Source organism: Sarcophilus harrisii, chromosome 4 (genome assembly GCF_902635505.1).
Source record: "Sarcophilus harrisii chromosome 4, mSarHar1.11, whole genome shotgun sequence".
Classification (NCBI taxonomy): Eukaryota; Metazoa; Chordata; class Mammalia; order Dasyuromorphia; family Dasyuridae; genus Sarcophilus; species Sarcophilus harrisii.
Window position 1 is genome coordinate 117,476,066 of NC_045429.1, and position 24,267 is coordinate 117,500,332.

The 24,267-nt window shown below is 33.8% G+C and overlaps 1 protein-coding gene across 1 annotated transcript in view; it reads right to left on the reverse strand.

The window, feature by feature from the left end:
* SDHC (succinate dehydrogenase complex subunit C) overlaps window positions 1–24,267 on the reverse strand; it is a 55,995-nt gene that overhangs the window by 13,308 nt on the left and 18,420 nt on the right. Inside the window, exons 2-3 of the mRNA XM_003769637.4 lie at window positions 16,914–16,970; window positions 848–949 (exon numbers count right to left, since the gene is read on the reverse strand). Coding sequence (XP_003769685.1) covers window positions 848–949; window positions 16,914–16,970 — 159 coding nt within the window. The remainder of the gene's footprint in view (window positions 1–847; window positions 950–16,913; window positions 16,971–24,267) is intronic.

Below are 24,267 nucleotides of genomic sequence, written 5' to 3' on the forward strand. Positions count from 1 at the left end.
TCCACTTATTGAGGTGACCTCAAAATGAAGAAATGAAGTTTTGAATATGACTGGTTCTCTGTGACAACACAACAATCAAAACTGAAAGCTGTGAAATTATAATGATCAAAAAGAACCATTTGTGAAAAGGCATGTCCTTTATTTGCAGAGCTGGCAGACTATGGATATGGATACAGATGATGATAGACTTTTCAATGTGTTGTTTAGTTTTGCTAAACTTAAAAAAAATTTTTCTTTGTTATATGGGTTGGTTTTCAAAGAGGAAAATAAGTGAAAAATACTGAGAAATACAGAGGACAAAAACAAAATATGTCAACAGATTTTTTTTTTTTAAAGAGAGATTTGGGGGCCTAGTGAGTCAATATCCTAAGGAAAGAAAAAAAAAGAAATACCAGGTTGCTGTCTACTTCCAAGGGAGGACAACTATTTCATTACCAAGTAATTCAAATGCTTCCTTCTTTTACCATACCCTCAGTCTTATCCCAAGGGCCATCATCACAACTGTTCTCAGTCAAAACATGCTTACTTAGCAAAACCCTGAAAATCAAGGGAAGAAAGTCCAGTTGAAGAACAAGAGTTGAGAGCTTATAAGAAGTTTATTATAATTATTAAGTTATTATTATTATTGTCGTTATAGAGTTATCTTTATAACTGGGGAAAGTGTAAATTTCATTTCTTTTAGAAAAGGCCTGAGGATATAACACATATTTGTGTTCAAGAAAAAAAATTATGGTTTAAGAAATTTCTATAGTTTTGCTCTGAGATAGTTTATGATGCAGGAAGTAACAATAAATTCCATGACCTTTGATCCAATACTTTAAGAATTTATTCTAGAATTCCCTCCTACCTGTAAATGGTAATATGAGGTGACAAAGGACGATTTGAATTTATGTTCTTGTTCCAGAAATGTTCCATCTCTTCCTTAGCTGCTGTTCCCAGAGGGATGGCACTAGAAAAAAAATAGAAGCAGGTAACTGGACAAAAGTATTAAGATAAATCAAGAGCCCAACCAAATGCACCAAAATAATAATAAAAACAGCTGACACATATAGTATTTTAAGTTTTACAAAGTGCTATACTTTCCAAAAAAATACATTTTTAGTGGCATTGTTTTTATGTAGCCTAAAATTTCTCTGTATTCCTATTCCAAATTCCAAATTCCTATTCCTATTCTCTGTATTCCTATTCCAAATGATTAAGAAACATCTCGTATAACAATTTTTAAAGGGGAAAAAAAAGAAAAAACAGGAAAACCATTCAATTCATTGAAAACAATATGAAAATATATTCAATATTTCACACCAGGAGACCTCCTACCTCCACAAAGGAGTAGGAGGAGGTATTTTCTCATCTTTCTTCCTTGGGGCCAAGCTTGTTTTTTTGCAATTTGATGACATTCACTTTTAATTATTTTATTGTTTTGGCTGTTAACTTTACATAGTTTAGTCACCATTTATCTTTCCCCAAGCTTATCAGTCCATAAAAAGCCTTACATTATCCTCTGTATTCATTATATCCATCATTTCTTATAGCACAGTTCCAAAGAATGTTTGGCCTTTCTCTAATCATCAGATTAGGCTTTTATTTAGTTCCCAGTTCTTTGCTACTACAAAAAATACTGTTATAAATATTTTGATATATGAGGACTTCTTATCAGGAATTTCCTTGGGGTATTGCCTAGTAGGGGAATGTCTGGTCAAAGAGTATGGACATATCTGTCACTTTATTAGCATAATCCCAAATTGCTATCTAAAATGGTCACGCAGATTATGGATATGGATACAGATGATGACAGACTTTTCAATGTGTTGATTAGTTTTATTAAACTTAAAAAAACACTTCTGTTTTATGGGCTGGTTTTCAGAGAGGAAAATAAGTAACAAATACTAATTCACATTTCCATCAACAATAACAATCTATTTTCCCACAACCTCTCTAAAACTGACGATTTCCATATTTTATCACCATTAACCATTCACTGGATGTGAGAAGAACTTCACTTCTGGGATGAAGAGATGAACTTGAGGGGGCAAATTTACAAAGAGCTTTGAATGACAGAGAATCTTGAAGGTGATAGAAAACCACTTGAGTTTAAATGAGCTGGGATAGGGAAAAGATATGGCTAGATCTGTACTTTAGGAAAATTACTTTGACAGCCCAGTAGAAAATAGAGTGCTTTGTCAAGCAAGCCAACAAGCAGTTTACTGCAATAGCCAAGGCATGAAGTGTCTGAAGACCTAATGTGGCAATGTCAGAAAAGGAAAGGGATAGGAACACATACTCTTCTTCTAAGGGTTTATAAGCACTGAGTGGATTCCATGTGGGGTCTTTGGCAATTGAGAATGATACTGAGACTTTTTAATGAATTACTACTAGTATGATCAATAAAATGATTATCTTTAAAAAAAAAAAAAAAGAGAGAGAGAATATTCATTAGAGATATTAACTAAGGTAAAATCATTACCCTCCTTGGCAACAGATTAGATATGGAGGTTGGAGAGAGTGAGGAATAGAGAATGACACCTAGATTGATAGCCTGGGTATCTGGGAGGACAATAATGGCCTACAGTAACAGAGAAATCAAAAAGAAAGGAGGCTTTAGGGGGAAAAGATGAGTTCAGTTTTAGACATGTTGAGTTTGAGGCACTTAAAAAATTTAAGTATAGAGATTAGGAGAGAGGATAAGACTAGATACATCTGAGAATCATTAGCATAGAGAAGACAACTGAATCCATGGGAGTTGATAAGATTACTAAATGAATGAGTATAAAGGGAGAACCAAGACAAAATGTCATGGAAACCCAGAAAGTACAAGGTAAGAATGAGAAAATGACTAACAGTGTCAAAGACTGCAGAGGGCAAGGATGAAAAATCGAAAAAAAATCAAGATGGGAAGAATAGAGCTGGGTTATTAAAGTACAGAGGGGTCTGAAAGACTAAAGATCATGGTGTAGTCAAACAATAGGGCACTGGCTTGCAAAGGAGAGGAAGAGGTGGAATGAATAGATTGTGATCAGGTAAGAGAATGAAAGTTTATGTACATGGAAGTGGTTCTTTTGTGGTTGATAGAAAAATCAAGGTTATGATCATCTCTGTGTAAATGAAGTGGGGCTGAGGAGGTCATGAGAACAAAGTCAAGAAATTGAGAGGTTGGGGTATTTGAGGAAATATCAATATGTAAACTGAAGTTCCCCAAGTATGAGTAAAGAAACTGAGATGGAGAGACAGTTGAGTCAGACATAGAAGTCACTGAGGTAGGAAGGGAAATGCCCTAGCAGGGCAGGTGGCAGACAGTAATGACCAGATTTTTGATTGAGTGGATGTGGATTGAATTGATTCATTCAATTCAATGATGAGGATTAAATAAATCTCAGAGAAAGAATAGTCAGTAACAGTGGTAGAAAAAGAAACAGGACAAGGAAATGGGAAGCAAGGGACCTCCAGTGAGTCAGAGGAATAAGTAAAAGTATAATCAATGTTGGAAAGGGAACCTAGGGAACTTCTGTTTTCAGGAAAGAGCTAGATTACAGTAAGTGAGACTAAGTTTGCAATTTGGAAGTCGGGATCCTAACTTTGGAAGGAATATAGTTTTAGAGTTACTGGGGGATTGGGAATAAGACTGAGCAGTGAGAGATGGAATAGAATTAGAATGATGATAGAAGGCAGTTCAGAATCACAGGCACAGGGAGGATATGACCAAGTAGGGGTCTGTTAATCACTAAGGAAATGGTTTTCTATACCGGGAGTGGGCCAACTACAACAGCTGAAGGGGCCAAATAGGATCCATACCTGTTTTTGTATGGCTTGCAAGCTAAGAATGATTTGTATTTTAAAATGAAAAAAAAAGAAAAAAAGAAAAAAAGAAAAAAGAAAACATTTTTAGCTCATAGGGCATAGAAAAACAGTTAACAGATCAAATTTGGTCCTTAATTATAACTTGCCAATTCCTATTCTATACACACATATATCATATAATATATATACACATATATATTGTTTTACATAATATGTTAATTGTTTTCATTATCTGGGAAATATGAAGATTTTTCTCTGATTCCAATGCTTCCCTATTTATTCTAGATACATTAATTTCATTTGTGCAGTAGCTTTTCAATTTCAGGTAATAAAAAAAAAATTTAAATTATCTCTATTTGATTTAATTTGTTTGAGCAATGCTATATCTTCTACCCATTGTTATAAAAAGTAGATGGTCTGCTTTTCTAATTTTTTAATGGTAAAATATTTAACATTAGGTCATATATCTATATTAAATTTATTATAGAAAGTGGTGTAAGACATTGATCTAAGCATAATTTCTGGCAGATTGCTTTCCAGTACAAAAGGCATCATTATATACATCATCTCATTTGTCTAATACCTAATTACCAACTAGGGCAAGCAAGCTAAGACTTTTAAAGAGATCTGACCACTGGAAAAATTGCTAATGATTCCTCCACATCATGACCTAGGCTTCTTAAGCTAGAAGAACAAGAAGACAGAAGACTTTTAAAAACAGTTTCTTATTTTTTCTATGAATAAAAATTTTTGTCACTAACAAGGTAATAATATACAACTTAATAATACCAAATAATACCAAAGATTGGGGGGGGGGGGGGGGGAAGAATGAGAATGAGCTAGAGAACAGTGGTACACACCTGTGAGTTCAGCCACCATGAAGGCTGAGACTATTGACTCTCTTGACCTCAGGAGCTCTGAGCTTCAGTAGGCTAAGCTGATCAGCTGTCCATACTAAGTCTACCATCAATATAGTGAGATACAGGGACTCAAGTGGGTAATAGGAAGGAAGAGGGAAAAGAGGAAAGAAAGGAAGACTGTCCACCAGGTGGCCAATGGAGGATCAAACCAGCCCAAATCAGAAACTGAACTAGTTAAAAGTTCCTATGTAATCAGTAGTGCCATGGGCTCACAAATCACTTGGGAGAGACAAGGAGAGAGTCTTTTATAATTTTCCCGTGAAAAAAGATGATTTCTGCTACTGAAACCAGTTTTTCTTTTAAGGCTATGCCAAAACTGTTATCAGAAGACCAAGTGGGGCAGCTAGTTGGCGCAATGGATAGAGCAGCAGCCCTTAAGTCAGGAGTTCAATCTGGTCTTAGGCATTTAACACTTCCTAACTGTAATTCTGGGCATGTCATTTAACCTCAATTGCCTTAGCAAAAAAAAAAAGAAGACGACAATCAAAAAATCCTGTGAGATCTTATAAGTTTATCACACAATAAAAGTCATTCAAATAATCAGGGGGTGAGGGGGGAGAAGGGAGGGGATTTTTTTGTGTAACTAAAGGAATGATAAACTCTAATAAATATACAAAGTAGCAAAATTGTTCCAGAACTACAGAAATTCCCAAAAGAAATGTAATATCACAATAAGGGTTTATACCATGCAACATGAAAGGTTAATAAAATTATTCAAGAGATGGGAGAAACTTAAAAGATGGAGTCAAGGCTAGACTTAGAAAAGGTCATAGCTAATGTGACAAAAAATGTGGTTTCATGATGAGATTAAGAGTTTGAGTTTAAAAGTTTCAAAATGTTGAAAATTCAATGCCAAATTATGTAAAATAGATGACTGTAGTAGCAGGACATATTAAAGGTTTTTTATAGGATGAAAAAAAGTTGAAAATTTTATTGTATAATTCAATGCCTGCAATTATTCTTTGAATCAATTAATCTTAAGAGTCTAAACTTTGTTTCACAGAACTCTTTGTAGTGAAATGTTTTTAAATGGATAAAATAAAATACACAGGATTAAGAAGAAAAATAATTTTCAAAATACTAACAAACAAAAACCCAAGTTCATCAATATGGTCAAGGACCTTCACTTTAAAGTTTTTTAAAATATAAAAATATAAAAAAAAAGAAGATAGGAATATAATTCCTTCCTCATTATTTGAACATAAGTCAACCAACCCCAAATCACCCTATGTCCTTCTCCCATTTCTGATGGATATTAGGGTAGGTATATTCTTTTAAAAACATATCAGAAAAATTAATCTTTTCATTACTGTGTGTCAACACAACTACAAGAATCCTCCGTAATTCACAATGTCCATGGCATTGACATACTTCAAGAAAGCAAAAAAGCCATCAAGTGCCATTTTCTATTCATTTCATTACATCCTGGAGCTTTTAATTTTTTTTTTAACCTGAAAGATGGATAAACAAGTATTAATAAACCAAAGGAAATCCCTAAGAATGAGTAGATTCTGCAAACTACAAGTCAATATTTGGTCTCAACCTCTGGAAAAATTCTAGAAAGTATTAAATACAAAGTTAGTGGATATTTAGAAAAAGAAGTGATCACAAAAAAAAAAAATCAGCATAATATAAACATTAGGTCATGCTAAATTGTATTTCCTTTTTGATAGAGTTAAAGAACTGCAAGACCAAGAGATGAAGTTTAAGTTCTTTTGGCGGGGGGGGGGGGGGGGGGGGGAACTGGAGTTGCTCAAGATCAGATAGTTAAGTGTCAAGTGTCTGAGTTCTGATTTGAACTCAGGTCCACCGGACTTCAGGGCTAATGCTCTATCCACGGTGCTACCTAGCAGCCCCAGTTTAACTAAGTTTTAGTTAACAAAATTTTAGATAAAGCATTTCATGCTACTTTTTGTTGGGGACAAAAAGATGAGGCCTGGATGAGATGATGAGATTGGATTAAAAAATGGCTGAACACTTGGAAGGAAGTATCCAGTAATATGTCTCAGAGATCTGTGCTTATTAACATTTTTATCAGTACCTTGGTTAAATGTACAAATAAGACAAACTTAGAAGGGATAACTATATAGAATGGGATATGGACTCTAAAAAAGATCTTCATTAGAACTCAAGGAAAATCTAAAACTCAACAAGGATTAATGTGAAGTTTTGTGCCTTTGGACTCGAGAGACCAATTTCACAAGTAGGAGAAGTAAAAGTAATGATAATTATTATAGCTATTATTTATATAGAGCTCATTATGTGTCTGATACCCTACTAAGCACTTTACAATTATTATCTCATTTGATCTTCAAAATAACCCTGGGAGATAGGTGCTATTATTATCCCATTTTACACATGAGAAAACTGAAGCAAACAGAGATTAAATGACTTGCTCAGTCACACAGCTAGGAAGTATCTCAGGACACATTTGAATTCAGATCTTCTCAAGTCCAGGTCCAGGGCTCTTTGCACTGCAAAACCTAAATACCCTACATTAAGAAGAATCAAGCATGGTTAGGCAGTTATTTTAATGACCTACAAGCTTAAAGAACATCAAAGGTGTGTTACAAATGGTGCAGACAAAACAGCAGGTATAATATTGTGTGGTTATTATGAGGGATATGGTTTTGCTGGATTGCCTGGGTCATACTACAATTGGAGTATTATGTTCAGTTCTAGGCACATTTTAAGGAAAACAGGAGGACAGTAAGAATCATGAGAGATCTCAAATCACTGCCACATGAATATAATCTGAAAGAACTGAAGAAAAGAACAGTCAGGAGGTATAACTGCTGTATTCAAGTACCTCAAAGGTTATGGAATACCCTTTATATGGAAGGATTAGTTCTATGTAAGCCTCAGGAAGGCACAATTCAGAAAAAGCACTTAAAGTTACAAAAAAGTAAATTTAGACCTAAAAGAAAAATTTCCTATTGGAACTATTCCAAATTAGAAAGGAAAAAAGAGGGATTCTTCTTCACTGATGATCTTCAAGCAAAGGTTAAATAACTATTTGTCACATGTTTGTGTGAGGTTTCTTTTTAGGGCATGGGCTGGACCATGGGTTGGCTGCTAAAGTCTCTTCCAAATAGGAAATCCTTTTATTCTATAATTCTGCAATAAGAGCCATTGCTCAATGAAAAATATAATCATTATGTAAGCCTAAAGACATTTGAGCAGAAAATGTGAAAATCTCTTGTCACTAATCCTAAAGTAAAAAGTTAAGCCTCAAATGAGAAATATGGCAGTGAAAGCTATTAATGAAGCTAGTCTAAACAATAATTTTCTCCATGTATGCAATAAGAAGATATCCTGTGAGAAACTGTTCATCACAGCAATGAGGGAACTGGTTGCCATATCTCAGAAAAAGAAGCAGCTAAGAAAAAACCTACAATTTTCTGACAGATGGAGAACTAAAACACTTTAGATGTAGTCTGTATGTGTACATGTGATAATAAATACAATAGTGTGTGGACAAACACAAAATACAAAAAAGAGATGGAAGAAATGAGACTTTATTAAAGGACAATTATTAACTAGAATTAAAAATAATAATTAACTAAAAATTAGTTGAAGATGAGGGCCCTTGAATAATCTCCTAACTCATTATTCAGGGAGGTTCTAAAAGGGGTAATGTGAAGACTCCTGTCATTTTACAGAGAATTGACCAAACCACTACTTCTGAGGAGGGAAGAAAAAAAAAAATATATTCTCTAAAAATAACAAGAGTAATTAGAAATTGGTTATGAATTATTCCAGATGTCCACAGAGGCAAGTACCCACTTACAGTCTATATTCAGAGATGGAAAAAAAAATTTTCTAAAACAATCATATCACACATTTCTTCATCAGGGAGATCCCACCTAACATCTCCCAATCCAACTCAGTTAAATGTGGGGTGCCGAGTCTAACAAATCCAAATACCCTCTTCCAGATGCTACAGAACTTAGTCATCAGGCTACAATCCAATTTTACCCTTGCCTTTCTGTTTGTTCTCTTCACATTTAACCACTACCTTCCCAATGTCTCCATACTCATATCTTCTATTTCCTATCTACTCCCTTATATTGCCTATTACATTATGACAATACTAGGACTCTGACCTAAAAAAGGCAAGTAACAACAGCTGGACTTACTATTCACACATTACCAGATATTTTTACTTTTGTCTCAAAAATAAGGAACCAGATCCAACTTAATGATTCCTGATAGCTCCAAATTTCTTTTTTTCACTAGGTTTAAGTTGAGATCTGTTCATTATATGGATTAATGTACTAATTAATTGCTTGCATGCCTAATACTATATTGGACATAGGAAACACGGGCCTCTACCCCCTAGTCTTTAAGAATTTCTATTATAGAATTCTAGAAGGAGAGAAAAGACATTTATATGGTAAAGTACAGTTCCAAGATATAAGCAAGAATGTAACAGTACCACAGAAATCATATAGATATGCACTGCAGCCTTCTTAACTCTAGAAAGTGCCTCTACCTCTATTGGTTCCCTCTTTTGATTGTTTGAGTTCCAATCCAGAACTTTCATCTGAGAAAGTACTCAAGCCAGTCATGCTCATTCCAAACTCTCTAGACGTCTCTATTTTTCCATTCTCCACTTATCAATTCTTTCTTATGTATTATCTACTTTCTCCCATTAAAACGCAAGCTCCTTGGTTGCAGGATCTACTGATTTATCTATCAATCAATCACCTAAAAATTTAAAATAAATGAATAATCATTATGGAATAGTAAGTGACTTTTATATAATCCTTTAAAATTTCAAAGCATATTTCATTATATATATATATATATATATATATATATATATATATATATATATATAATCTAATTTAGTCCACAACACATTATAAAGTAGGCAGTGTTATTATCATTCCCATTTTACAGATGAGGAAACAGGCCGAGAGGTTATTAACTGACTTGTCCATGATGATATTTGGCAGTGTCAGAGTTGACAAATAAATAAATCCTGGTCATCCAAGTATCAAAAGTACTATACTACCTCTCCAATGAATGAAGGTAATCAAAGAATTGCTGAACCTCATTCTTAAGTCTTAAAAATAAATTACAGAAATAGTTTCAGAAGACAAAGTACACTCTTAAGTTAAGGAAACCACATAAGTAAATACAAGGAGGAAAGAAGCAACAAGACAAATAAAGTCTTCCTGGCTTTAAGGAGTAGAATGGAAAGCAGTAAGAAAATAAGGTTAAATAAAGTCCAATTGAATGTCATACAAAGGAATTTGAATTTGACCCCAATAGAGCATCCCTATAAACTTTAGAGCAATGTTTTAAGAAGATTAATTCGACAACAATACACATATATATATGAAGAAGGTCAAAAAATGGTTGAAGAAATGAAGGATGAAACTTGAGAGAATACAAAACCAGGCAATTAACAAGCATTGTCACATAAATAATATATATAATGCTTTACACTTTTCAAAGCATATTCAACTATACCATTTAATCCTCAAAACAAAAAGAGCAAGAAAATTATTATTATTCAGCCTCTGTAAATGAGGAAACTGAGATTCATAGAGATTATGTGATTTGAGGATGACAAGTCAAAGATAATACCAATATTACAAATTACTAAGAATATAATAGTAAATTGATAGCAGGTGATTATAGTTGGGAAGAAGTATTGCTTTGGGGAGAAGATGAGATAATGATTTTAGTTCTTGACATGCTGAATTTAAGCAAATGACAACATCCTGGAGATAGCAGGAGAGTCATAATTAGGGTAGAATGACTGATGTATTTGCCCTAAGGTGCCAAACTTTTTTTTTTTATTCAAGCTTTTTATTTACAAAGAATATGATGGGTAATTTTCCCAACACTGAATCTTGCATAACCTTTTATTGCAAATTTCTCCCTCCTTACCCCCACCCCCTCCTCTAGTTGGCAGGTAGTCCAATACATATTAAATATGTTGAAATACATGTTAGATGCAATATATGTATACATATTTATACAATTATCTTATTGTGCAAGAAAACTCAGATCAAGAAGGAAGAAAAAGAAAAACTGAGAAAGAAAACAAAATGCAAGCAAATAACAGAGATAGTGAGAATGCTATGTTGTGATCCACCCTCAGTTCCCACAGTCCTCTCTCTGGGTGTAGATGGCTCTCTTCATCATTGCACAAGTGGATCTCGCCTGAATCCTCTCATTGTTGAAAAGAGCCACGTCCATCAGAACTGATCACTATATAGTCTTCTTGTTGCCATGTATAATGATCTTCTGGTTCTGCTCATTTCACTCAGCATCAGTTCACGTAACTCCAGAATTCTCTGAAATCATCCTGCTGGTCATTTCTTACACAACAATAATATTCCATAACATTCATATAACACAATTTACTCAGCCATTCTTCAATTGAGGGGCATCCATTGTGTTTCCAGTTTTTTGCCACCACAAAAAGGACTTCCACAGACATTTTTGCACATACAGGTCCCTTTCCCTCCTTTAAGATCTCTTTGGGGTATAAGGCCAGTAATAACATTGCTGGATCAAAGGGTATGCACAGTTTGAAACTTTTTGAGCATAGTTCCAAATTGCTTTCCAAAATGGTTGGATCCATTCACAATTCCACCAACAATGTATCAGTGTTTGTTTTCCCACATTCCCTCCAACATTTTTCATTATCTGCTCCTGTCATCTTAAGCCAATCTGACAAGTGTGTAGTGGTATCTATGAATTGTCTTAATTTGCATTTCTCTCATCAATAATGATTTGGAGCACCTTTTCATGTAGCTATAAATAATTTCAATTTCTTCATCTGAAAATTATCTGTTCATATGCTTTGACCATTTATCAATTGGAGAGTGGCTTGAATTATTATAAATTTGAGTCAATTCCTATTTATTTTAGAAATGAGGCCTTTATCAGATCCTTTGGATATAAAAATGTTTTCCCAGTTTATGCTTCCCTTCTTATCTTGTCTGCATTAGTTTTGTTTGTACAAAAACTTTTTAACTTAATATAATCAAAATTATCTATTTTATGATCAATAATAATCTCTAGTTTTTCTTTGGTCACAAATTCCTTCCTCCTCCACAAATCTGAAAGATAAACTATCCTATGTTCTTCTAATTTATTTATAATTTCATTCTTTGTGCCTAGGTCATGAACCCACTTCAACCTTATCTTGGTATATGGTGTTTGGTGTGGGTCAGTGCCTAGTTTCTGCCATACTAGTTTCTAATTTTTCCAGCAGTTTTTGTCAAATACCAAGTTCTTATCCCAAAATGTGGGGCCTTTGGGTTTGTCAAATCCTAAATTGTTATAGTCACTGGCTATTTTCTTCTGTGAACCTTACTTATTGCACTGATCAACCAGTCTATTTCTTAGCCAATACGAAATGGTTTTGATGACTGCTACTTTATAATATAGTTTTAGATCTGACACAGCTAGGCCACCTTCATTTGCTTTTCTCTTCATGAATTTCTTTGAAATTCTTGACCTTTTGTTCTTCCAGATGAATTTTATTGCTATTTTTTCTAGTTCAATAAAATAGTTTCTTGGGAGTTTGATTGGTATAGCACTAAATAGATTAGTTTAGAGAGCATTGTCATCTTTATTATATTTGCTCTTTTCTATCCACAAGCACATGCTATTTTTCCAATTGCTTAGTTCTGACTTTATTTGTGTGGAAAGGGTTTTGTAGTTTTACTCATATAGTTCCTGACTTTCCCTTGATAGATAAATTCCCAATTATTTTATATTATCAACAGTTATTTTAAATGGAATTTCTCTTTATATCTCTTGCTGTTGGATTTTGTTAGTGATGCATAAGAACGCTGATCATTTATGTGGATTTATTTTGTATCCTACAACTTTGCTAAAATTGTGGATTATTTCTAATAGCTTTTTAGTTGATTCTCTGGGGTTCTCTAAGTGTACTATCATATCATCTACAAAGAGTGATAATTTGATTTCCTCATTACCTCCTCTAATTCCTTTCATCTTTTATTATCTTTTAAGATACTAATAGCACCTTATACTTCAGGCTTAACTCCTAGATGTTCTTCAATTATTTCAGTCGAGCTTGACTCTTCATGACACAGTGGGAGTTTTCTTGATAAAGATCCTTAAATGGTATGCCACCTACTCTAGCTCATTTTACAGATGAGGAAACAAAGTTAAGGGACTTTGCTAGAAGTCCCAGGGTTACATTGCTAGAAGAGTCTGAGGCTAGACTTGAATACACAAAAATGTATCTTCCTGATTGCAAGCCTGGCACACTATCCACTATATTACCCAGCCACCCCTAGCACTTTGTTAGCAGGAGGTTATCAAGCAATAATCCAGGTGAATGTCTCACATCCATTCCTCAAGAAGCCGTTGCAGTATCCTAGAGAGTCTCTCCCTCCATAGGGCATGTGTCTTGAGATGAAAATTTGTCCAACCACAAATGAATTTCTCTTAAGACAAATTGTAGGGGAAGGAAAGAAAAAAGAAAAAGGAAAAAACCAAAAAGAAAAATTGGGGCACCTTTCAGGCTACTTGATTAGAGCACCAGAATAACTAGTTATAGCTTTATGTAGCAGGAGCTATAAAAATTAAGCAGGATAAAAAATTAAAGATAGAAATGAAAATTTGGAGATCCTTGATATATAGGTCCATAGCTGAAGTCAAGAAAATGAATGAGATCTCTCCCTCTCTTCTTTACAAAAGTGGGGAACTAAAGATATGGTACACTATGGATAACATTTTTCAATATGTTGGCTTTTTTTACTGAGCGATTTTTTTTTTCCTTTTTTGTTTTCTATTGCTAGAGAAGGCTCTTTTGAAGGACAGGGTTAACAAATACATTGAAAAATGTAGATAATACATAAATGATACCAATAAAAATATGTTGTTTTTTAAAAAAGAAAGAAAAGGAATGTATTCTAAGAGAACAAGTGTGGAAGGTCCAGGACAAAGGGATAAGAAGACTAAAATTAAACATCAAAGTGGCCACTAAAGGAATAAAAAGAATAAAAGAACATACTAGAATAAGAAGCAAGTATGGTTAGTAAAAACAGCACTAGATTAAACCCAAGTAAATCTGGCTTTTTCCCTAAGTTTATCACTTATAAAGTATATAACTTAGGCAAGATATTTAACTATCCATTCTCCATTTATCCATAGATAAAACTATAAAATGGAAATGATAATGAAAATTATAATAATTCTAACCCTGCCTATTTCAATGGAGGTAACCTGTGAAAGTGTTACCAAAAGTGTTACAGTAATATGCCAGAATCAAGCAAACAAAGTTTAAGAAAGATTAATCAATAACACCATATATAGTAGAAACTTTTAATTTTGCTCATTAGAAAAAAAACTAAGATGATTAATAAAAAGTTGAAATCCAAGATAATTGAGATACTAAAAGAGTACCTGGATACCTCTGATGAATTCAAATCACTAGGTCCAGATGAAATCAACCAATAAGTATCTATTATAGGGTAGAAAAATAAGTTAAAGACAGGTCCTGTCCTCAAGGAGCTTACAAAGTGATCAGAGAGACAACATGCACACAAATACATACAAAGGAAGTTACATTTAAAATAATTAGGAAATAATTTAAAAAGGGAAAATGCTAGAATTAAGAGATTAGGGAAGATTTCCTATAGATAGAGGATTTTTTATCTGTGTCCTAAAAGAAGCCAGGGGGGTAAGTATTTGGAATGAAGAAGGGGAAAGTATTACCGGCATGAGTGACAGTCAAAGAAAATGCCCCACAGTATTGAAATTCTCCAACTGATAAATAGTCAAAGGATATGAACAGACAATTTTCAGATGAAGAAATTAAAATCATTTCTTTTCTAGTCATATGAAAAAATGTTCTAAATCACTACTGATCAGAGAAATACAAATTAAGACAATTATGAAGAACCACTGCGCACTTCTCAGATTGGCTAAAATGACAGGAAAAAATGAACTGGGACACTAATATATTGTTGGTGGAATTGTGAACTGATCCAAACATTCTGGGGAGGAATTTGAAACTATGCCCAAAGAGCTATCAAACTGTGCAAACCCTTTGATCCAACAATGACTCTAATAGGCTTGTATCCCAAAGAGATCAGAAAAAAGGGAAAAGGACCCACATGTGCAAAAATGTTTGGAGTGGAAAGGAACTGGAAACTGAATGGATGCCAATCAGTTGGGGAATAGCTAAATAAGTTATGGTACATGAATGGAATATTATTGTTCTATAAGAGATAATCAACAGGATGATTACAGAAAGACCTGGAAACACTTACATGATCTGATGCTACTAAGTGGAATAGAACCAAGAGAACACTGTACACTGCAACAAGATTATGCGATGATCAACTGTGATGGACCTGCCTCTTTTTAACAATGAGGTGATTCAGGCCAATTCCAATAGACTTGTGATGGAGAAAGCTGTCTGATGGAGAAAGAGGACTATGGGGACTGAATGTAGATCACAAGATAGTTTTTTCATCTTTTTTGTTATTATTTGCTTGTTCTTTTAATTTCTCTCTTTTTTAATCTAATTTTTCTGTGAAGCATGATAAATGTGGAAATATGTACAGAAGAAATGCACATCTTTAAATATATTAGATTGCTTGCTGTCTGGAGGGGGAAAGGAGAAAAATCTGGAACACAAGGTTTTGCAAGGGTAAATGTTGAAAATATCTTTGAAATTTTGAAAATAAAAAACTATTATTAAAAAAAATTACTGGCAAATATGGCTATCATGCCACTATCAATAATCTTTCAGATCAATGAAAACTGGAAAAGGATTTTAAAAGGACAAACATCATCAAGATTTTCAAAAATAGGGAAGAGTTACAGTCAACAACCTAGATGTAAGCTCAACTTCAATTCTTAGAAAAGGATTCAGTTATTACAAACAGAATGTGGTTTACTCATAAGCAAGTCTTGCGAGAGTTACCTTTTCTTTTCTGACAGGGTTATTAGCCTGACATATCAAGAAAATAACAGAGATTTAATTTAATTAGCATTTGACAAAGTCTCTTATGTTACTCTTGTGGCCTAAATGGAGAAATGTGGGTCAGACAATAATGGGTGAATTCAGAACTGGATGAATGTCTAGGTCCAAAAAAACCAAATCAAATAAAAAATTCAAATCGAAGTAGTTATCAATACATTGATATCAATTTACAAAATGATTCCTAATAAAATGCTGGAATGATTGGCCATGGTACTGTACTACATTTAATATTATTAATAACATCAATTAAGATACAAACAATGTGCTTATCAAAACTGTTTGTAGCAATGGTAGGAAGAATAGCAAACACACTAGATTACAGAATTAAGATCTAAAAGGATTAAAACATTAGGTCAAATTTAGTAAAAATGAAATTTAAGAGCATACACAGGCAGTATGAGTTGTATAACTTTATTCAAATCCTATCTGACATAATTTTTAACTCCCTTAACACCTTGTAGTTCAGGAAACTCCCTAAGATTTATTTTTATTTGCTCCTATAGATGAATATCCTAACCTGAGGAAATCACAGATCCTTCCCAAATATGAATAATTGTAAAGTCTTATTCTTGGGTTTAAAAAAATCCATTTCACAAGGGGAAAACACAGCTGTAAAGCAATTTTCATGACAAAGAACTGAGGGCTTTAGTAGAGTGCAAAATAAATGATTCAACAGTGTTAATTAAATTGCATTGACTAAGCATTCAGGACTAGAGATAACAGATCTCAATGTAGTCTATATCATATCACACCTCTCAGTTTTAAGGTGCCACATTTTTGGAAAGACATTGATAGGGTAAAGAGCATCCAGATGGGCAATCATCTGGGTCCTAATGAAAGGCCCCAAGACAATGTGGTCCTAGAGAGAGAGAACAAAGATAAATAGGTGGAAATTGTGAAAATATTATTTAGGCATCATGTAAGAAAAAAACTTCCTAAAAATCAGAACTACCCCAGAAAGTCTCAGAAAATTGCTTGTTTCTCCCCAATGGAGGATATCTTCAAGCAAAAGCTGAATGACCACTTGCTAGATATGTTCTCAAATGAATTTTTGTTCAATAAGGTTTTGACAAAATGGCTTCTTTAGTCCTGATAATAGTTACTACTGATATATCCTATGTCATTTGATCCAATTTCAAAATTCTGTGATTATATGAAAGTCTTCTGATAACTATTTAATTCTTCAAGATTCAAATACTTACTTTCTGACACAGAGCCTGGGGCTTAGATGAGCACGGAGACAATGCCGGCCAGCATATCTGCAAGATAAAAAATAACCAATCGGTCAAAAGGATTTACTCCAGAACACACAGCATTAAGATGGCAATGGGAAGAAATGAAAAAACAATAACAAAAAACAGAAGACTCAAGTTTTAATATAACATGAAATAATTAGAAAATAATTATAAACACATCTATATGTACAAAACTACAACTGAATGCTTATGACAGAAAGTAAAGGAATAAGACTGATTGCATATATTAATCATGCTTCACTGAAGTGGTATGTTTTAAATAAGGTAATATAGAAAAGAGGACATGTTGAGTGGGGAAAACAATACACACAGGACACATGCAAAATAGCAAGAAATAGTTCGACTCCAACAAGGTAAGTGTGAAATTTCAATTTCAACAAATATTTATAAAATGCTTCTTCTATACAGCACCTAATGCAGTAATGTAAGAAATAAAAATATTTAACACTAGATGGACCAAAAGATGATCAACACAAAAAATTTCCAATCTACCATCTCTTTTCTTTACCTTATGGATTAAAAAAACATACTATGTTAATTGATGCAGTTTATTCCTTCAAATATTCATAAACTACATTCCTCCTAATGTTCAAAACATAATCCTGATTCAAAATGCATGTTTGTTAAGTGAAAGTTGGGAGAGTCGAACTAATGCAACATACATACAAATTAACAATAAAAATCTATATGATAAAAATGGAAGTAGAATGGGAGAAGGGCAGAAGGAGAGAAAAAGAGAGAATAAAGAATGCATGTAGAAATAATGGAGGACCTTGAACAGTATTAATAAATGTAGTTAAGGAAAGCACTTTTAAGTTCTTGAAGAAGGGAATGGTGTAATTAAAAAAAAAAGTTTCTGAGGAAAAAACTGAAGCACTTGGAATGTCAAATTCCTGTTGACATAATAATGCTTATTGATTGATATACGAAGACTATCTGGGAAAATACTGGGATGGGGAAGAAAAGAACATGTGTAAACAAGTTCTCCTACCAAAACAGAAAAATGTTTGAATAAGGGAGTGTGAATTTTCTATTTGAACACTCATCATTTCTGAGATTCACAGATTAGTACTGGGGTTATTCTGATCTGTAAATGCAATAATCAATCATGAATTCAGAAAACTAATGGTGAAATATACCCTATCCTCTAGACAGATTATTGGTAGACTAGAGGTATAGAATGAGTTATACATTAACTGACATAGTCAAATATGTTCATTTGTTTGGCTTAACTATAATTATTAGAGACAAAGAAGGATTTCTGGTGATAAGTGACAGCAATAAAAAAGCGCATCAATAAAACTATTTTAAAGGGGGGGAAAAAGATCATAAGATAATGGATTAAAACCTCAAATGGTCCATATAGGTCATCAAGTACATTCTCTTCATTTTATAAAAAAGGAAACTGACTTGCTCTTGATACCAGAGCTAGTAAAATATCAGAAGTGGGAACTTAAATCAAATCTCCCTGACACCAAGCCCAGCATCCTACCTACTATCTCATGCTATCTCTGGACACAAGTATTTATGACATGAGTGATCATAGACAAGTCACCTTAATTCTCCGAGTCTGTTTCTTCACATGCAAAACGAGAAAAACAAATCTTGAACTGAAATGTTATTATTGAGCCAAGGAGAAAAACTATAAAATCATCACATGTCCAGGTAATAAATTTAAATTTATTTCATGTTTGTATATTGTTAAGTAAGATGTGAATATACTGGCCAGTATAAACTATCTTTGAAAAGTACTTCAAGGTGGGAATGATGCAAAGCCCAAGCACGAAATATGAATAATGGGAAGAAAGTACAGGATTCCCAAACTATCCAATATAGTTGACACTGCCCTATTTCCTTTTCACCATGAAATCTAATATACCAACATTTTCCTAACTTTCTTGGAACATTAGAATTTGAAAAACAAGATACTTTGCTCAAACATTAAGGGCAAGAGGTGAACAATGACATTATGCACCAAAGACTCTCAGGAAAAAAGAAGTGGGAACAAATCTTTTTATATCAATTGAAGTAACTGTAACTCTGAAGTTGCAGGGCACGCATTCCTCACACCAAGCTGGGCCTCGTCACTCAGTCACCCAGTGAGAGTTTGCAGATGTGGGTTGGAATCTATGGCTATCTCTGTCTAGTGCTATTGTTTCCACCAAACAAATAGCAATGTTAACTTTCCACAAGGCTCTTACAGAAACAACTGGTCACACAAACCCCACAAACTCTAATTTTCACATGAAATACAAATCCCTGCCCATATTTCTCTCATGATATCTTTTGGTTGAAATGACTCACTGTAAGCTGCATAATGGTATGACTAGAAAGATTGCTTACTGGTTGAGCAACTTTACCCCTCAATTACAGATTACCAAGCAATTAATCAACAAGTATTTATCAAGTATCCACTAAGTACCTGGTCCTATGCTAGGTGCTAGAGATACAAGAACAAAGAATGAAATAATATTTCTTCCCAGGAACTTATATTCTCAAGGGAAAGACAAGTACATATGAAAATACATATCACATAAATATGAAATCAATAAATATATGCATACACAAAATGTAGTTAAATACAAGGTACTTTGGCAATAAAGGCATTAGAAGTTTGGAGGAGTGAAGGCTCAGCAAAAAACTCCATATTGAAGGTGATGCCTGAGTTGTACCATAAAAAAAAAAAATTCTATGAGAAAGTACTAAAGAGAATGAAGCCAGGAGGATTTGGGGGTAGGGAGGGAAGAGAAAACAAAAGAAGTGTAAGGCCTTGAAGGATGAGAAGACTGAGAATAGCTTCTGTGGATAGTGAAACATGGCATCAATTAGGAAGGAATAAAAGAACAACTGCATTAAGGATCCATTTAGAGTTGAATAATATGAATAAGTAATATATTCTGTTAACCAAGTTGTAAAAACTCTCCAGCATCCTTGAGTGGCTCATAAATCAGAACAGAGGAAATAAATGGTGACAGTGATCCAGGCTGAAGTTTGGCAAGAAAAGAACTAATGGATCTGCCAATCTGGAGATAGATTATCTAATGCCAGGCTGTACACATCAATATTTGGACCTTTCCTAGTCAATATATATTTTTTGTGATGTTTTTTGTCTTTTTTACTGCCAGAGACCTAAGCTTTATTTTTCAGAGAGCAGTGACATACACAGGAGCAAGTCTCTATCCTAAACTGAAATGAGGCTGAAAATTGTGTTCCATGTAGATCTGGAGCCAGCCGATGTATAGGCCCAGGTTGCCATGTGAGCAATAAATATATACAGAGAAACTTACTCTTCTGAGGTCAACAAGCAAACACTTCTCAGTCAATAAAAACAGGAGCCAACCTAGTCAGGTGGTGAGATTTGGGGGGGGGGGAGGCAATTAGTAGAAGTTTGCAATCTTTGGCATCCCATGTCTGTTGGGCCCGGTCCCTTTGTGTCCTTTCTTCCTTGTGGATATAGGTTGTGTTCACAGCATTCCAACCCTTCCTAAGTGGGACTCCTTGGGATATACTGTTCACAAAGGACTCAGAAGCTGCTGTAGAAGCCATTCAGGCAACCATGTGTACATAGCTAGCCAGTAACATTAAGCATATTTAGCTAAATGCATATGCAAATCACCAACAGTTATACATACCTGATCAATGCTGCCATGTGTCTATAATAGACGGGACTAGTCAGAGCAGTTATTTGCTTATAAGGAAAAATTTTTCAGGAATAAACAGCCAAAGATTTCACCTATAGTCTTGCTTGTTTTTTGACTTCTGAGATAGTCTACTATCTATGACACCTTTAAGTGTCTTAAAATAGATTGATATGTCAACATGTTTATTAATGTTTAAGCTGAAGACATAAAAGTAATGCTTGCCAAGGTTGTAAATAATACCATCTTGGGAGAAGGAAAAATTCCGGATAACAGAATCAGTAGAAAATGATCTAGAGAGGCTAACATGGTAGAAGAAATCTAACAATATGAAATTTGTTGAGATTAAAAGTAATATATCTTTACTTATGTTTAAGGAAAAACTAATTGCATAAACACAGCTTGGACTGTTCTGGAAGGTAATCTAGAACTCTGGTCCAAAAAACATATACTCTTTGAATCAGAAATGTTTAACTTGGCTTTTGCCCCAAAAAGGACAAAAAAGAGAAAAAGGACTCACATACAAATATATTTGCAGTAGCTCTTTTTATTACAAAAAAGATTATCTATCAGAGAAAAACTAAACAAACTATGGCATATGCATATAACTGAATATTATTATGCAATACAAAATGATGAATGGGAAGGTTTCACAGAAAACTGATACCTATTTGAACTGATAAAGTGAAGTAAGTAGAACCAGAAAAATGATTTATGCAATAACAACAACATTGTAAAGAAAAACAAATTTGGAAAACTTTAAAACTTTGATACAATTCTTGAGTACCAATGAGGAAGCATGCTACCAATCTCTAACCAAGAAATGATAGACTCAATGCTTCAGAATGAGACACATTTTTGGACATGCCTAATGTAGTAATGGGTTTTGCTTGTTGATGCATATTCATTACAAGAGTTTTGTTATTTTTTTCTCTTCAATGGAAAATACAAAATAAGTACATCTTAATTGAAAAAACAATTTTTTTAATCCTTTAAAATTAAATTTGGTATTTTATTAAAATTTCAAAGATAAACAGATAAACATGGAAAGACTTTTTTGAACTAATGAAAAGTGAAGTAAACAGAATAAAGAAAAAACATGCACACTGACTACAACAATATACTCAGAGAGAACAACAACTATAAAGCAACGAATTGATATTGTTAAATTATAAAGAATGAGTCTGGCCCCAAAGAACAGATATGAAAAGACTCTTTCCCACCAACTTCTTTTCAGAGATCAAATCCATAAGTGTGGAAACTTCATATGACATCAGATTTTAAAAAATATGTTGATTGGTTTTGCTGAAATTTTTTGGTCTTATTCTTTAAAAAAAAAAAAACTTTGTTATAAGGGAGAGAACTTGAGGAAGGGGAGGAATATAGGAAGAAATGTAAATCAATTAAAAAGAAAAGATGCCAATAAAATTATTTTTAAAAAAAGAAAAAATACTGAGATCAAGAAATGAAAAGGGTCAAAAATTTATAAAGTACTGATAAGTTTTATAACTATTCATTATAGATCTTTTTACAGGAAAAAAAAAATTAGTTTTGAAAATACTATGTACCAAAATGAGAACTCTGTAGTTAAAAGTACAGGGTTATACCTAAGGTTGATTAATATGAAGAGGAGAGAAAATATAGGCAATTATATTTAAGTAGATAAAGCCCTTCTCCTAATTACATTCCTACTTGGGACTTTCAAACAGAAGGCAGCTAAGGGCAGCTTCTGTTAGCATTATGCCCTAGAAACTATTTCTTGTTAAGCAAAGATTGCGTAATTCATGAATGTGCAGAAATAATGGGAGACATTCAATACAGGGAAGATAGATGGCCATCCAGCAATATGCCCCATCAGCTCATCACAAAAACTAGAAAAATATAAGGATCTACCTTCAAGAAATGAATTTTGAAGTAACCTATAGAGTCCAATTAACAACTATACATCTCAAAGGGCAGATTAAAGAGATGAAGGAATGTTTCTCTACTCATCACGCTATTAAGGAGAATCAAACTGTTCCTTGTAAGTTGAAGGAAGCAATTAAAAAAAAAGAGAAAGGAAGAAAGAAAAAGGGAAAGATCTGAAAAACCAAAGGGAAATCTTAATCTGTGATACAATTTAAGTACCCACTTTGAGCCAGGCATAATATTAAGCAGTGGGGCTACAAAGGTAAAAATCATTCCTATCCCCAAAGAACTCAAAGTTTAATGCAGAAGACCATAGGCAAACAGCTGTGTACAAATAAGATATATAAAGGATAAAAGATATATACAGATAGTCCAGGGAAAAGCCTTAGCAGTAGGACAAACCAGGAAATACTGCTTGTAGAAAGTGGAATTTTAGCTGAGACATGAAAGAAGCCAGGATGTGGAGGTGAAGAATGAAAAATTTACAGGCAAGGGACTTCCAATGAAAATGCCCAGAGTTAGGATATGGAATGTCTGTAAAAGAGAGCAAAATGGTCAGTAACATTGGATCAAAGAATATATGGAGGGAAATAGGGTATAAGAAGACTAGAAATGAAGGAAGGTACTAGACTTTATGAAGGCTTTAAAAGACAAACATAAGTTTATATTTGTACCAGGGAGGTAATAAGGAACCCCTGGAGTTAATTGAATAGGGAAATTATATGATTTGTACTTTACAGATCCAATCTTCCTTTTGGGGGGAAGGGGGGCAGGCAATAGGGGTTAAGTGATTTGTCCAGGGTCACACAGCTAATATTGGGCTGGTGTTCTATCCACTGTATGATTTAGCTGCCCCCAAATACAGAATCAAAAATAAATTTTGTTTTTGTTTTTGTTTTTACAGAATGACTTGCACTTTAGGAAGATCAATTTGGCAACTGAGTGGAGCTGACTGGAGTATGATGAGACCTGAAGAAGAGACACCAACCCAACAGATTACTGGTGCTACTGCTACAAGTATAAAATGCTCAAAACCAGCACTAGCGTAGCGCCAGTGTCAGGAGAAATGTTACAAAGGTAAAATTAACAGGGCTTGGCAACAAATTTAAAGGGGGTCAGGGAGTAAAAGTGTCATAAACAAGGGATCTGCTACAAATGAAGAAGGGGTATTCATGAACAAATCCAGGGACAAAAAAATAACAAACACTTTAATGAACATTTAGATGACAGTCAACAGAGGAAAACCCAAAACAAACTGATGTGGAAGGATACTATAGAAGAAAGAAATGGACAAGGAATTGGGGAAACATCTATAACAGATATATATAACAGTGTGGGACAAATTTTATTTATAAGGGCAATAGCTATCACTCATTTTTCTAAAAGCATAAGAGCTGAAAAATTCCTAAATTGCTAATTTTATCTTTCAAAAGTTAGATACAGAGCAATGAGGTGCTGTTCTGAATCTGATATTAGCCAGAAGAAAATAGTTACTTGAAATCAAAGAGATGGAAACCTTGGGCAGATGTGACCACTCCATCTTGATATAGGAGAGGAAAGTTAGGGTGTGTGTGTGTGTATTCTGACATATATCATAGCTTTTGATAAAAACGAATTCCAAAGTTTTTAAAGAAAGCACAGGTAGGATTTAATGGTCTAAAATTCTACAGAGGAAGTTGCAGAGGAAAGGACTGGAAAGTCTTCAAATAAATATTCTTTTTATTATTATTATTATTATTACACAAATAATTCTT